The 15,511-nt window shown below is 43.8% G+C and overlaps 3 protein-coding genes across 9 annotated transcripts; 2 read left to right on the top strand and 1 right to left on the bottom strand.

Annotated features, from left to right (window-relative positions):
* Positions 1–2,965: 2,965 nt before the first annotated feature.
* LOC136521779 (phosphomethylpyrimidine synthase, chloroplastic-like) lies at positions 2,966–8,217 on the top strand. 4 transcript variants are annotated; one of them, XR_010775674.1, is made up of 7 exons: positions 2,966–3,328; positions 4,044–4,339; positions 4,434–4,561; positions 4,936–5,762; positions 6,505–7,180; positions 7,797–7,893; positions 8,076–8,217. XR_010775674.1 is itself a non-coding variant. In XM_066515555.1 (6 exons), exons 1-5 carry the CDS (start codon positions 3,314–3,316, stop codon positions 7,177–7,179), a joined length of 1,941 nt encoding a protein of 646 aa, XP_066371652.1. In that variant the 5' UTR covers positions 2,966–3,313; the 3' UTR covers position 7,180; positions 7,797–8,006. The 4 variants fall into 4 exon arrangements, 1 of the variants encoding a protein (XP_066371652.1); XR_010775669.1 differs by having other exon boundaries at positions 8,055–8,217; XR_010775676.1 differs by having other exon boundaries at positions 2,968–3,142; positions 8,055–8,217.
* A 2,676-nt stretch (positions 8,218–10,893) lies between these two features.
* On the bottom strand, positions 10,894–12,024 carry LOC136536322 (cytochrome P450 89A2-like). Its single transcript, XM_066528656.1, has one exon. The coding sequence runs from the start codon at positions 12,022–12,024 to the stop codon at positions 10,894–10,896; it is 1,131 nt and encodes a 376-aa protein (XP_066384753.1).
* A 1,204-nt stretch (positions 12,025–13,228) lies between these two features.
* Positions 13,229–15,188, top strand: LOC136521797 (uncharacterized). Of its 4 annotated transcripts, XM_066515567.1 has the most exons (5): positions 13,277–13,322; positions 13,399–13,488; positions 13,561–13,971; positions 14,242–14,321; positions 14,397–15,188. In XM_066515567.1, the coding sequence occupies exons 3-5, from the start codon at positions 13,932–13,934 to the stop codon at positions 14,979–14,981; spliced, it is 705 nt and encodes a 234-aa protein (XP_066371664.1). In that variant the 5' UTR covers positions 13,277–13,322; positions 13,399–13,488; positions 13,561–13,931; the 3' UTR covers positions 14,982–15,188. The 4 variants fall into 4 exon arrangements, with proteins under 4 accessions (XP_066371670.1, XP_066371676.1, XP_066371664.1 ...); XM_066515573.1 differs by having other exon boundaries at positions 13,229–13,277; positions 13,399–13,971; XM_066515579.1 differs by having other exon boundaries at positions 13,272–13,322; positions 13,399–13,971.
* The last annotated feature ends 323 nt before the right edge of the window (positions 15,189–15,511 follow it).

Below are 15,511 nucleotides of genomic sequence, written 5' to 3'. Positions count from 1 at the left end.
GCCCTCAGCTGCTCCATCCTTAGGCGAGATGGGGCTATCGTCTCTCCCCTGGATCTGCTGTCAGGGTTGTTTGTAGGGGCGACCTCTTCCCTGGAGGCGCTTTCGACCTAACCCTCGGGGGTCTGCGTCATGAAGCATTCCCGGGAAGGGTGGTGGCTCCCCCTACTGGAATCCAAGCTAGAGAACGATCCTGGCTCCTCGTTGAGGAGCCCGTAGAGGGTCTCCGTATCATGCTCAATCGCCCCCACGAACTCGATGTCCGTGGGTGACTGAACCATTCGTGGCGCTAGAAGGTGGCCAGCGGTCGCCGCAGCGTTGCGAAGACCGAACAGAAACGCTGTCGGGGCGCTCCGTATGGGACCTTCTGGACACAGGGTGACATTGTGCGAGACCTCACTTGATGACTGGGGTCCAAGGGAGTTGCCCGGTGGGCCCTCAAGCCTAAGACGGCTGAGGTCGATGGAAGGGAGAGATAGGGCGGCTGTGTGAGTTAGCGCCAGCTCTCCTCCTAGTGTGATGATGAAATCTAAGTTGCCGAAACGCACGTGTGCGCCCGGGGTCTAGATGATTGCGTGGGTGGCCATCCGAGGCCTGATTTGGAACGCGCAAAGTCCCCTACCTGGCGCGCCAACTGTCGGTGTTTCGTACAAGCACCGGTAAGTAAATTTATAGTAATGCGCGTTAGGCTCGGATGGTGCGCTAAAGGATACAAGATTTATACTGGTTTGGGCCAAAAGTCCCTACGTCTAGTTTGTTGCTGCTCATGTTATTAGCACCGTGAACGGTTTGTAGTAAGGGGTACAAATAATCGAGAGAGGGACTAGTCCCAAGTCTCTGATGGAAGGGTTGAAGGGATGTCAAGAGGTTTGAGACAACTTGACTGTGTGTATCTGTGTGTCGTATTGTTCGGTCTCTAGAGTCCCTCCCACTGATGGAGGAAGCGCATCCCCTTTTATAGAGAAAGGGGGTGGCTTTTACAAGGGCGAGTTTTTAGGATGTATACGCTACTTAGTCTTGTGGCTCACGTCTACCTGACTTCGTTCTTCATTTTGATGAGTACGAAGGAAGATAAGCGCCTACAATACTGTTGATGTTTCTGTAGAATGTCAGGTTGATCATAGAATGCTGCCCTGCGTAGGGTGTGGGCTATAGTACAGTGGTTTTGACTTATCGGCCTCTCCCAGCCTTGCTCCGTACGCCTTCTAGTTCCTATGAGTCTTTGTCAGAGGGATGAGGGGTCGGGGTCCAGAGCGACGACGTGGTCAAGGCCTTCTGACTTGGTGGACCTGAGGGGTCGGGAAGCGGGTGCCGCTCCCTCGGGTCCATAGCGTGGTGACGGAATGTCCGTCGTGCGTGGAGATATTAAGTCCTTTTCTGGAGCGTAGCGATTGTCGTATATCTTCGTTGGGTTCCGTGTCCCAGGGCTGAAGGCGGCGCCTACAACTCTACAGGGCGAGGAGCACGCACCTGTACAACCTTTCGAGCTCTACGGCGCCCGGAAGGGTCTAAAGCACCTGTCCTGTCATCCCCTGACAGTACTTTTCCTGCCAGGGCGTAGGGTATGGTCCTTGGAGCCATGGTTGACCCAAACGTCTTGTCTTGCCCTGTACTTATCATCTTGAGGGAATGGAGAGAAGTTGTCAGGTAAGATGAATCCAATCTTTAGACATATAGCAGGGTGAGACTCGTTCATTGCCGTCGGGCGAAACGGAGACCAATTCCTATCTCTCTGGCGAGACCGACCTCGCCCCTCCGGGATCGGGCGAGGCGGATTCTATCCCTCAGCCCTCGGGCGAGACCGAGCCCGCCCTAAAGGCGTCGGGCGAGACGGAGTTCATCCCTCGGCCCTCGGGCGAGACCGAGCCTGTCCCAAAGGCGTCGGGCGAGACGGAGATTAACCCTGAGCCCTCGGGCGAGGCAGAGTTATCCCACAAAGGCGTCGGGCGAGGCGGAACCGAACTCCTGTCACTCGAACAAGGGATGAAACGGCGCCCTTATGCGTCCAGAAGTTTTTCACGTTCGGTGGTTATTGGTTCCACCTTCTAGGGTACCCCGGTATTAGGTCCCCGACACACCGCTTGTGGGATAAAAAGCTTTTACTGTTGGAAAAAGTTTATTAGAGCAATTTGAAAAGACTCTCTATATCCTTCATAATTGGTAAGGAAATAGAGATTTTGACAAAAAAAAAAATCCTCCTATAGCTTCTTTATTTAGTTATCTAAATATAGCCATCTTTTATTTTAAATTTCTCGTTAGCCAAAGATAGAGAATGAGAATGACTCTTTAGATTGCACAGAAGATATAGAAAAACTATTGAAGAGCGAAAGGATATAGAAAACAATTTTTATGGAAATAATTCTCAATTGTGATTTAGAGAGTGAACTTTAAAATGACTCTTGAAGATGCTCTTGCATGTGAATAACTCATTCAAATTCTAGGAAACTATTTATTAGAAATATAATTTCTACGTATAGTATCTACACAAATTAAATAGACATAGAAACTACCTATGATTTCTAGCATTGTGGCTGTCCTTACCTGCTAAAAAATAATTGAGATCATTAGTTTACAAGCCAGCTAATATCTTACAAATCATCCAGCTAACAATTACTAACATAGCTAGTTAGTTGGGTGTACTTAAATTAAACATGGCCTTAAATCAGCGAACATCTGATGATTAGTTGGGAGTAACGTCTATCAACAAAACCACAGCTAAAGTGGGTCTTCACGAGCAAAGACCACGGTTGAAGAGTCACGTACAGTACTATTAATATCCACCTCGTATTAGTCATACTTATCTGTAATAATATAATATTTTTTTCTCCTAATAAAATAACATCACCCTTATAAGCCACGCAACTATCAAGGCGATCTTCCGGTGGCGATGGAAATATCTTAGGGTTCGGGGAAAAAAAAAATCTCAGGTCGTCGTCCTCGTCCTGTTCGGTTGTTGCCACCCCCTGTCCTTTCTCACTTTTTCGTTGCCGGCGTGGTGTGGGCGTGTGGCCACCCGTCCCCTATCCTCTCCCGCACGGGGGCGCCCTATACAAGGAGAGGAAAAATCTGCCACTCCACACTCGCGCTCCTCTCTCGCCGTCGCCGATCATCGCCACCTCGCGTCCAGACCCGCCGTTCCTCCGAGGTGAGAAACCTTGCGCATTTCATCCCATGACGATCCCGTTCGCGTCATGTAGTCCGGTGTCCTCGTCTCTTCGATCCGCTTCGGTTTTCAGTTTCGCCTGCTACACAACCCCCCTGACCCCGACGCACACGCATCGCGCCGCCTCCCGGTCGACGAGCCTCCGCGGCTGACATGCCCGCGACTAAGGTTCCGTCCTCCGGCGACTTCCAGTGGGTTCATCCCCTTTCTCATCCTCGATGTAGTCTATTTCTTCGGTTCTTCTTGCTCGATTTGCTTTGTTCCCCACTTCCCTCCCTAATCTAGTGCCATTCCATGGCGGGAGAGCTGCTGTTGGCGGCTAGGGTTCGTTGTCTTCCATCAAAACAATTTGCACATACTCCCTCCGTCCTAATGTATTTTAGCATTCAAAATTTGTCCACAAACCTAATGCATTCTAAGGACAAAAACCAATTTTACATTAAATATTTTCTTTTTATCAATTAGTCATCATTTATCACGTTGATAATAGCATCCGATTAAAATGAGAGTACATGCGTTTTTCACGTTGTCTCTTAATTTGTCTTAAAATTTCTAGAATACACTATATTATAGGGCTGGTGGCCTAGTGATCTCCTGGCGTATTCATAGGCCTATCTTTTTAATAATATTATTTCATGGGACTATGTGGGCTTCTGGGCCTGCCTGTAAGTGTGATGGGCCAAGGAAAAATGGCGCTCTTTGCTGTTCTGCTAGAAATCTTCCATGGGCAACAGAATTTCGGTGTCCTCGGTCGTTCAGTTTTCGTCAATTCCCGATCACACCGAATAACGGAGAATCGAGAACCGCCCTTCCAAAAAAAACCCGATAAGTATTATTCCAGCCTATTTCAATGTGTTGCCTGACTATTTTGTACCTTGATCAGGAAATGGCTGCACTGCAACCCTCATTTTCACCAGCAATGACTTTGAAGAGTAGCTGCAGCGCCCTGAAGTTCCCGAAAACTGGACTGTTACCTGGTTTTGGTGGCATTCCATGCCCTCAAGACAGGAAAGCTTGCTTCGCTTGTTTGATCCCCAAGGTTGCTTCGGTGACTGACCAGTCAATAGCAGAGCCATCAAAACCCAAGCAAAACAGGCACACAGTCGACCCAACTGCTCCAGAATTTCTGCCACTCCCATCTTTTGAAGAATGCTTTCCAAGGAGTACCAAAGAATCAAGGCATGATGCCCTTTCTCGTTTCACCTTATGGTTATTCTTGGATATGCTAATAGTCTAATATAGCTTATGTTTGTCTGTGGGTTATGCTATTCAGTGAAATCATTCATGAGGAATCTGGTCATGTCCTCAAGGTTCCATTCCGGAGAGTCCATTTGACTGGAGATCAGAAGCACTTTGATACATATGACACCAGTGGTCCTCAAAATATAAGCCCAAGGATTGGTAACTCACTGGCCTTGCTTCATTTTTGTGTCTTCAATTGCTTTGGCATTCTTTTTAGTTGTGTTCACATATCTTCAAATTGATAATACAATTTTTATTTTATTATTTTTAAAAAGCTCAGATTGGAGTAGTTAACCTAGTTTTCAGAAAAGGGCGATAATATGAATTATATATATCCTGCAAATTGTGGTACACGAATTTCCTTATAAAACTACATGCGATAGTATCAATTATCAAACAATAAAATAAGCACTAATAAATCAGAATAAACTAGAAGTGTTGACATCACTCTGTTGCTGAGTTCTATTGCTCTACAGCATACAACTTAAAATACTAGTATGCAGTTTATAATAAGCATACAAAATATTTTGCAGGACTCCCAAAGATAAGGAAGGAATGGATTGATAGGAGGGAAAAGCTGGGCAGTCCTCGGTACACAGAAATGTATTATGCTAAACAGGGAATCATAACAGAGGAGATGTTATACTGTGCCAGCCGTGAGAACCTTAGTCCTGAATTTGTTCGGACAGAAGTTGCCCGTGGACGAGCCATAATTCCTTCCAACAAGAGGCACCTGGAATTGGAACCCATGATTGTTGGAAGAAACTTCCTTGTAAAGGTGAATGCGAATATTGGGAATTCAGCTGTTGTGAGCTCCATTGAGGATGAAGTTCACAAGCTCCAGTGGGCCACGATGTGGGGAGCTGATACTGTCATGGACCTTTCAACAGGGCGACATATCCATGAGACCCGGGAATGGATTATTCGCAACTCTCCTGTTCCTATTGGGACTGTTCCTATTTACCAAGCACTTGAGAAAGTAAATGGCATTGCTGAAAATCTGAGCTGGGAAATCTTTAGGGATACCTTGATTGAACAAGCTGAGCAGGGCGTTGATTACTTCACAATCCATGCTGGTGTCCTGCTTCGTTACATTCCTCTTACAGCAAAGAGAATGACGGGCATAGTTTCACGTGGTGGCTCAATTCATGCAAAATGGTGCTTAACTTATCACAAGGAGAACTTTGCATATGAACATTGGGATGACATTCTTGACATATGCAATCAGTATGATGTGGCATTATCAATTGGTGATGGTTTGAGGCCTGGTTCCATTTATGATGCGAATGATAGTGCACAGTTTGCAGAACTGCTGACTCAAGGTGAACTAACACGTCGAGCATGGGCGAAAGATGTGCAGGTGAGAATAAAATAACTATTTTTATTATATATACTTAAATACGAAGATGGAAGGGCGGGCCTGGTGCAAGCGGTAGAGTCTTACCGCCTGTGACCGGAAGGTTCCGGGTTCGAGTCGCGGTCTCCTCGCATTGCACAGGCGAGGGTAAGGCTTGCCACTAACACCCTTCCCCAGACCCCGCACAGAGCGGGAGCTCTCTGCACTGGGTACGCCCAAATACGAAGATGGTTTTAACTTCAAAATGCATAGGGTAAATGATTGATTTAAGATAGTGCATATGCAGACCTGGTCAGAAAAAATATTAGATATTGCAAGTTTGCAACTTATGGGTTTGAAAATGGGAGTTTGACTAAACCATATACGATTGACAAGCTATTCTGTTGCACTATAACCAAATATGATTGCTGGATATACATATTGCCTATCAAGCACGAAAGATGAGGTCTAGCTCTGTAGCATCTAATCAGTGATCTACTCTTAGTTTGGTAGCAGTATGTTTAAATTATATGTATTGAAAGTACAACAGTTTACCTTTGTTAATAAGCTTGTCTAGGAATTGCCTATTGTTACTTACACCCTTCAAGAGTTTGTCTTGATCAACATATAACAATATACTTTATGTTTGGAACCCTTGATTTATAGATGATGGTCTCTAAATGATATCCATTTTTAAGTTTCTTTCTTTTTTATTTGGTTTGTAACTCACTTTAGACCAATCTCCCTGATATGTATCGACTTTTAGGTGATGAACGAAGGCCCAGGTCACATCCCAATACATAAAATTCCTGAAAACATGGAGAAACAGCTGGAGTGGTGTAATGAAGCGCCTTTCTATACATTGGGTCCTTTGACAACTGATATTGCACCTGGTTATGATCACATCACCTCAGCCATTGGTGCTGCCAACATTGGAGCTCTTGGCACTGCGCTTCTTTGCTATGTAACACCAAAGGAGCACCTTGGGTTGCCTAATCGTGATGATGTCAAGACCGGTGTAATATCCTACAAAATTTCTGCTCATGCTGCTGATTTGGCAAAGGGTCATCCCTATGCACAAGCTTGGGATGATGCACTTAGCAAGGCAAGGTTTGAGTTTAGATGGCTTGACCAATTTGCTTTGTCTCTGGATCCAGTAACTGCTATGGCTTTCCATGATGAAACATTGCCCTCTGAGGGTGCCAAAGTGGCACATTTCTGCTCAATGTGTGGGCCCAAGTTTTGTTCAATGAAAATCACAGAGGATATCAGGAAGTATGCTGATGAAAATGGTTATGGAACAGTAGAGGAAGCTGTGATACAAGGAATGAATGCTATGAGTGCTGAATTTTTGGCTGCAAGGAAAACAATTAGTGGGGAACAGCATGGTGAAGCAGGAGGGGAGATCTATGTACCAGAAAGCTATGCAGTGCAGAAATAAGGTCAGTCTGTTATCATGTAGAGTTTGCCTTGCAAGAGCTCATCCATGAAAGTTCTGTTCTGAAGATGTATGATCTTTTAAGAAGCATGAAGTAATCTGTGATATAGTCATGCGATAATATTTAAAATATTTTAACAAACTTCACATATATAAGAGAGTATATAAATGAACTTTAGCAGACTTGATACATCAGTACACAGTAATAATACATGCTAGTCAGTTAGCATGGACACAGCATTTTTTTTTTCTGAATTTGCAGAGTGATGAGTGCTTTGGAAATTAGAAGTTCTCTTGGATCAATAACCATGTCGCTCATATCTTATATGCGAAATGTTTCAAAAAATTTAAGTATATGATCATAAATTTTGAGCCATGTATGTTTTTCTTCTATTTTTGCATTGTTAATTAGATATAGATCTCATGCAGGACACAGTGCTTCTACCCTAAAAAAGTATTTGTATTATGCAATTTTTAGTGATATCATTTTCTATTCTCTGCTGAAACTCTTATTTGTATCTTTATGGAACTTCATCAAACTATTAATTTATTAGGCTTTGCATTCTTTGTAGTTTTGAATATAGAAGCTCTTTTTACTCAGAATTGCAAAATTCATGTAGGTTTCCTCAGAGCCATCCATTCCAAGTGACGCAGATGTGCTGGCTAGTGGCTAGAGCATTCATCAGCAGCAGCTCTACCATCTTATCTAATGAGATGGTAAGCAGTATGTGAATAAAGCTAGTGTTGCTTACCTTCAGTTTGTGAATGCCATTATGTACTGTAATAAAAAACTCTGTATTGTGCTCCCTAGCATTATCTTTATGCTTTAAGTTGTCTTTGTATCACAATGGGATTGTTAGTGATGAAAATTGCACCAGGGGTGCCTGTGTTCTCAACAGTCTGAGAGCCTCTTAGCCTGGACTGTTGTGAGATGGGCTGAGAAAGTCCCTTTGAACCTGAACAGGATAATGCCTGCGAAGGGAGTGTGCAATTCTATTTTCATGTTTTCCAGGAACCTATCAACCTTTTGGTGGAAATTGAGGTATTGTCCATGATTGCATGGAGCTCAGCAACCAGGCCTGCCTGTTCTCTACACAGCATCTTGTTAGCATTTTTCCAAGGGGGGAGAATCTTAACAGGTATCAGCTTCATCATGACACCTAACAATTTTATTTATAATGTGCAAGTCATTTAGTTAAATCTACACATCCATGAAATTTGTCAAAGCATTTTTTTTGAGATCATTTGTCAAAGCATTTGCTAGTCCTAAATAATCTAGTTCTACATCTATCTGTTCTTTGATCGTGCGCTCTATCTGTTCTTTGATGAAGCTTGCGGGTTCTACTTTCTAGACCTATTAAGATAGGACCTTTTGGCACGGTACAATATCAAGACTGCTTTTGGGAAGGGAGTATATTTACAGTAGTACAAAAGGAGATGGCTAAAACTGCTACAATTTTTTTTAGATGGATGATGTTTGTCAATTGAGGGTGGAAAGTACCAACCAGATTGCATTTGACTTCATCCTGCCATCATATGGTTCTCGTCTATTGATAAATAACTAAGAAAGTTTTAGTGAACTACTTTTTCCCGTTCTCGTGGGTTTTTCAAATTGGTGTGCTTAAATATTTCACAAAGTCTTTTTAAACAATATTGTAAAATTCTCATCTGAGCATTTTTCAAGTCCAGTATTATGCATGATATTTTCCATATGCATGTTGTCTGAAAGCAGCAGGATCTCAAAGCACCTGCAAATTCAAAACAGAAATATATTGTAACTTCCAAGTTGCTGCATTGGTGAAGAATACTATATTAGTTTTACTTTCAGCCGATTGCACTTTTGTCATGTTTCACTGCCTGCAGCCTGCTTCACACTTTGGCTGTATTCTGCATTATACCTATGTTCATATCCAACTGCCATGGCCGATGTGAGATGTTAAGTGTGTCAGTAAATAATTCTGCTGTGGCTCAATGTTTGTGCTCTCTGTGGTTCCATTGAACTATTCCCATTTGCAAATCTAAGATCAACTCTGATTGTGCTCACAAGGCAGAGTGTCAAATCCAGCGGAGTTGAGCTGGGCACCTAATTTCTTGATGTTGCTGCTCAAGTTCTCATATGCTTCTCAAGAAAATTTGAGATGTTAATTATTAAGACTTCCAATTTGGTTTATATGGAACCGAGGAATTCTATCTGAATGTCTTCTTGAATATAATTTTGTTATGGATTAAGGACCCAATGCTTTAGCTGTTTTGTACTGTTCTGTGTGTTATTATTTTGCTTTATTCAAACTCAAATTACCAGAGGCAAAGATCTCAAGAACAGATTTTTTTTTTGAACGAAAATGGCAGGAGCTCTGCCTATCATCAACTTTGCCAAACAGAGCATACCTTGTTAGGAGGAGGTTTAGGAATTCATGACATGGATATTAAAAACACTGCACTTCTTAGTAAATAGATGGGACTTGGCAGCAAATAATTCATAATATGTGTTTAGGTTCTAAGACATTATCCCAGGTTTATTAGGAAAATGAGGCTCATTTTTAGGATAGTCTTACGAAGGTGGAAAAGAACTGGAGAATCATTTGAGGGTCTTGTACACTTTGAAAGATACCTGCCATGCCTTCTACAAGACTACAACATATGAAGCATGGATGGTACAAGACCCATCTTAGGGCTTGTTTGGATGCGCATGTATTCGTCTCAATCCACATGTATTGAAGTGAATTGAAGTGGAATTAAACTAAATTTCATTACATTCCACTTCAACACATGTGGATTGAGGTGGATACACATGCATCCAAACAAGGCCTTAGAGTACAGGGCCACGGAAGCCCAACATTTAGTTTGGAAGCAGCCTTACAGTTTTTTTTTATCGAAAAGCAGCCTCACAGTTGAGAGGTCATAAGTTTTCGGAGTCCTATTAAGGCATATGAGTACCTTCTACCTCAAATTTGAGTCACTCCTCTGTCTACCTTATCTTGAAAAATAGGAGATTGAGATTTAGAAGAAATGCATGAGAGAAAACAATTTAGGGTGGATTCATGTTTAGGATGGACCCTATGTATATATGAGATGTAACTTTAGGTGGATTTTTATAGATACTTAGGGGAGCACACCCCAGGTTTCTCTAGAGCCTTTGTCTATCACTTTCATTATGTTTTGCTTAGAATAAATTTTCATAGAATGGTTTCATCATCAATTTGGTTTGTGGACCCAACTAGTGCGCAATTTTAAATTACATTCTTCTTTTTTGTGTGTTCTTGATTTATTCAGAGGAATTATTAGCCTTTTCTGCAAGGACCGCCTCTGAAAGTAGCACAATTCGTTAGATTTATGTGGTGGAACATGTACATTTGGATTTAAATACTCTTGACACGGGTTGTTCCAAGAAGGCTCGTAGCTATCGGCTCAGTCTTGGGGTGAGTGTGATTTCATCAAAATTCTAAAAAAAAAGTGGCATGGACATGGCTTGTCGACCAGGCTTCTCAAAGAGAGAGAGAGAGAGAAAATTTGCTGCCATTGATTCAATTTCCTTGTTACCATTGACGATGGTTCGTTTTATTTCCTTATATTATACACACGAGTGGGTCACGTCACGATGGTTCGTTTTATTTCCTTATATTATACACACGAGTGGGTCACGTCTAGGTGCTCCGCTTGACATGCGCTCTGAGTGGTGTCTTCATCACCTTGAAGAACCCGTCCAGCTCTGTGAAGTCAATCGCCCAGCCATCCGCGTCCTCCCGCCGCCGCCCACTGCAGGCACCGTTGCTCTGCCATCGGCCGCCGCACCCTCCGGTTCCACGTGGACTTCACGCATGAGGAAGGGTACCGGCGGGGTGCAGGCGAAGCGCCTCGAGCACGACGGCGTGCAAGTACGGCAACATGCGGAGCCGCTCCTCGGGCACCGCGCTCCCCCTCGCCGCCTGCTTGATCTCCTGCTATCTTGCGGCGCAGCTTCTCCTGGACCTCTGGCTGGGCGGCAAGGTGAGCGAGAGCCCACTCGATGCAGGACACGACTGACTCCGTACTGGCACCGAGGAACTCCGACAGAAGGCTGACCATCTTGTCGTCCGCGAGCGTGCGCCGGGCGTCGTCGTCGGGGACACGGAGGTCGATGAGAGTGTCAACGTACGGCCTGATGCCGCCGTCGTTGCAGCACCCAGAATGGCGGCGCCACTCCCTTTCCGACACGAGAGGGAGGAAGAACGCGGCCTGCTGGCCGCGGTAGGCGATGAAGCGCCGCCACTGCCTCCAGTGCAGGAGCTTGGCGAGCCACGAGCCCGCGAAGACATTGGCTTCCCCTATGGCGCGCACGAACTGCTGCATCACGCGCCGCATGGCCAGCAGGTGGACCGCGTCGCCCACGAGGTCGCCGAAGCACAAGCGCGCGACCAGCGCGAACACGGCCGCGTGCGCGCTGTCTCTGATAACGACCACATCGCCGCCGCCGTCGCCGACGGCGACCCTTGCGGACAGCGATGGGACGAGGTCCGCCACGGACTCCCGCCGCAGCGGGCTCAGTTGGTCGAAGCGTGACGGGTGCAGAGCCTCAGAAGTGAGGTTGCAGCGGAGCGCGCGCCAGAGCGGGCCGTACTGTGCGGAGCCGATGCTGTCGCTCCGGCGGTGGCCTTGCCCGGTGACCAAGGCCACTGGGAACAGCGTGAGCGGGCGGTTCGAGAAGGCGTCGGCATGGCCGATCAGCGCTGTGCGGGCGACGGCAGAGTCACTGATCTCGACCAATGTCGGCCTCGCCGGAGCACGGCCGTGCCAAATGCTTTGCCGGAAAACGGCGAGGAAGATAATAAAGGCCGTGCCAAGCTTGAGGACCTGCGCTAATGTGTCCATGGCTTCTTCCCTAGAAACTGTGAATCTGTGATGAATCCTGTTGTGCCTATGCGTGTATATATACTGATCAGCTACCCAGTCTGCTCTTCTGATTCTTCTTTTCTTTGTCTGGTTTCGTCTGGTGTGCTCACAATTTTTTGGTTGATAGATCATGGTGGCTCCAATGCCATTCTCCTCACCAATTTAGTTGGGCCATCACCAGTACTTTAGGTCTTTCAATTTTTCTCAATCGATTAATCACAGCCATCCGAACGAACCCCTCTCCCCTTTGAACCGTTTGCTTGTTTGGCGCATGCATGCGCAAGTGCTTTTTCTCAAGGTCTTCCAAGCACCACCCGACGGCATTATTCATGTGACCTCTGACCCTACCATCGGGTCCACCGCTACCGCGCAGTCAAGGGTAGTCTCAACCTAAAAATTAGATGAAAAATTAACTAGGATGGTAATGATATGTCACTATAATTAAGGAAACATAAGAAGAAAATAGTTTCTTGTACAAGAAACTATATCAAAACGGGAACCAATATATGGAGAAATGTGATAGGTAGATGATAGAAGAGAAGACATGCGATTTAGATAAAAATTATGTATCTTGGTACTTTCTTTTTAATATACTAGTAAATACTCCCTCCGTCCTGGAATACAGTGCATTGTGGCTATTCTTAGACAAAATAAGAGAGAGGGCAATAGACGCATGTACCCCTCACTTAACTTTCTAATCTATTGAAATCTGATCATATTCCGCATGATTAAAGGGTGGAATTTAAGTTTCCTTATAGAAAATATGGTAAGCACTCAATTACTTTCACCTCCCATACAATAGCCTGCCAAGTAGTGTTGGCGCCAAAAGCAATTTTTTACAGTAAAATACAAAGGAGCTCTACGTAGCAAAAACAAAAAAAATGAAGCTATATTTTTTACGCTTCCCTCCACCTCCTAACGCTACATCCAAAATGAGGTGGCCAGAAAATTTCATCTTGCCTCCGTCTGTATCTTTTTCCCTCCCAAACACTAGAGCCCCTCCTCCATTCCTATAAGAAGAGGCCAACAATCCGTAATCCAAAATTATCAAATCATTCAAAAACCACAAAAAATAGGCATGCCAGTTGATCTCAACGCAGCGCCTAGTGAAGAAGATGAAGATGCAATACCTGATCTAAATCTATGTGCCACCATTGAAGATGGAGAAGGTGCTGGTATCCATGGAGAAGTTGTGCAGGCCGTGCAAGACCAAATCCATGAAGTAGAAGACCGTGAGCCTGCTGTTCATTCATCAATTGATCTTAATTTGCGTCTAGGTAAATTTTATTTTGTAGTTGTAACTGTACTCTAATCAATAGATATTCACCATTTTTCCCCTTGATGATCACGTAGATGAAGATGAAGAACCTACCGCCGAAGGTGTTCATGTTGTCGAAGATCTGCATAGCAGCATCCACAATTTTGATTTGAATGTGCAATTAGGTGAGTAAGAAATCTAATTTGTATTGTAAGAAATCTAATTTGTATTGTAAGTAATTAGCAGCCTCCTTGTAGATGATGATGTTGATCTTGTCTTGGACGATCCTGAAAACCAATCACCACACCAGAACACTATTATAAGGAGGCAGCACATAACAAACAAACAAAGACAAGATATATATGAAGAGTTACTAGCAAGAAGTATAAATGGGATTTTACACAAAGATACAACAGCCATTGTTTCAAATTTATTTCATGTTAAGAGAAGAACTGTTCAGAACATTTGGAAAAAGTAAAGAGTTACAGAGTAGCAGGCACTGCAGTAGATCTTATTTCAAAGAAAGCAAAAAATTGTGGACGGAAAAGAGTTGATATTGATTTGTCGCAGGTTACAAATGTTCCTTTGAACCAAAGGACTACCATTAGATCTCTTGCAGGAGCTCTGAATGTTTCAAAAAACAAAGATGCACAAGGTCTTCAAGGAAGGTCTGGTTCGTCGTCACTCTAGTACCCTTAAGCCTTATTTGAGGCAACAAAATAAAAGGGAACGACTTCGGTTTTGTTCGACTATGATAGATGAGCAAACAGTTCATACTGATCCAAAATTCAAAGATATACGTAACATTATCCATATTGATGAGAAGTGGTTCAACGGCACTAAGAAAAACAAAACCTTCTACATGTTGCCCAGTGAAGATGATCCAGTAAGAACAGTGCAAAACAAAAATTTCATAGACAAAGTCATGTTTCTTGCAGCTGTTGACAGGCCTAGGTATGATGAGGAAGGCAATTGTTACTTCGATGGAAAACTAGGGATATGGCCCTTTGTAAGACAGGTGATGCAGACTTTTGTTATCACATTCTTTCTACTTGAAATCATATTTATTAAATTGATTTGTTACATTTTGTAGGAGCCAGCGAAAAGAAGAAGTGACAACAAGCCCAGGGGGACTTTAATCTCAAAGACCATCAAGGTTGCAAGGGACACAAGTAGATCCTATTTGATTTCGAAGGTACTTGATGCAATTGTAAAAAAGTGGCCCAGAGAAGATTGGGGGAAAACCATATGGGTTCAACAAGATAATGCACCATCACATGTACTGGCAAATGATGCAGACTTTGCCTTAGCAGTAGCTCATACTGGTCTAGATATTCGCATAATGAATCAACCCCCAAATTCACCAGACATGAATGTGTTAGACCTGGGATTCTTTGCTTCCCTACAGACTAAGGCGTACCTTAGAAATTCCAAAAACATAGATGAATTAATCAAGAACGTGGAGAAGGAATACGTCGAATACGATCAGAATATGGTGAATAGGGTGTTTTTAACCCTACAAGGCTGCTTCTTAGAAGTCATAAAACTTGGTGGAGGCAATGGCTACAAGATACCACACATGAACAAGGAGAGGTTAGAAAGGCTTGGCATGCTCCCTACAAGGCTCAGTTGTGATCTCCAACTTTATCAAAGTGTCATGCTGTCACTGTCTCAGTAGTTTATCATGCACTAGTACTCTTTGTTTATGTTTATTGAATAATCAAAAGTACTCCTAGATATGTAAAACGTAAATAGTGCACTATTACTACTTATTCATTTGAGTAGTAATCCTATTTTTTGTGTCATTCATATTTTTTGCATACAAAGGTACCATCAGACTAAGCATTTCATTTACCAAATCATTTAACCTCTCTTCTTTTGCCTCATCTTCCAGCTTGTGTTCGACGTTTGCCTTTGTCTCATCATCCGTCTCAGCGTCTGATATTGAGTTTTCTACACCACTTAATTTCTTGGTTGTTGCTAGTGCCTCCTACACTTGAATTTTGCCAGTCCTGTGCTCATCTGCAAGTTTAGATGCCTGACAATTTCTACAAAACTCGCAGACATTAGAGGAAAAGGAGGTAGGGATGCGTACAAGAAACATTATTAGAGTATCTGATCAACAAATCTAAGAAACATTGGCCTCATCTCCTCCAGGGGCCCAGTCTCCTGTGCCTCCGAGTCAGGAACAAATTCGATGTCGCTCGC

The sequence above is a fragment of the Miscanthus floridulus genome, chromosome 2 (assembly GCF_019320115.1).
Source record: "Miscanthus floridulus cultivar M001 chromosome 2, ASM1932011v1, whole genome shotgun sequence".
NCBI classification, from domain to species: domain Eukaryota; kingdom Viridiplantae; phylum Streptophyta; class Magnoliopsida; order Poales; family Poaceae; genus Miscanthus; species Miscanthus floridulus.
Note: the sequence above shows the minus strand (reverse complement) of the source record. Positions and strands in the feature narration are given on the sequence as shown.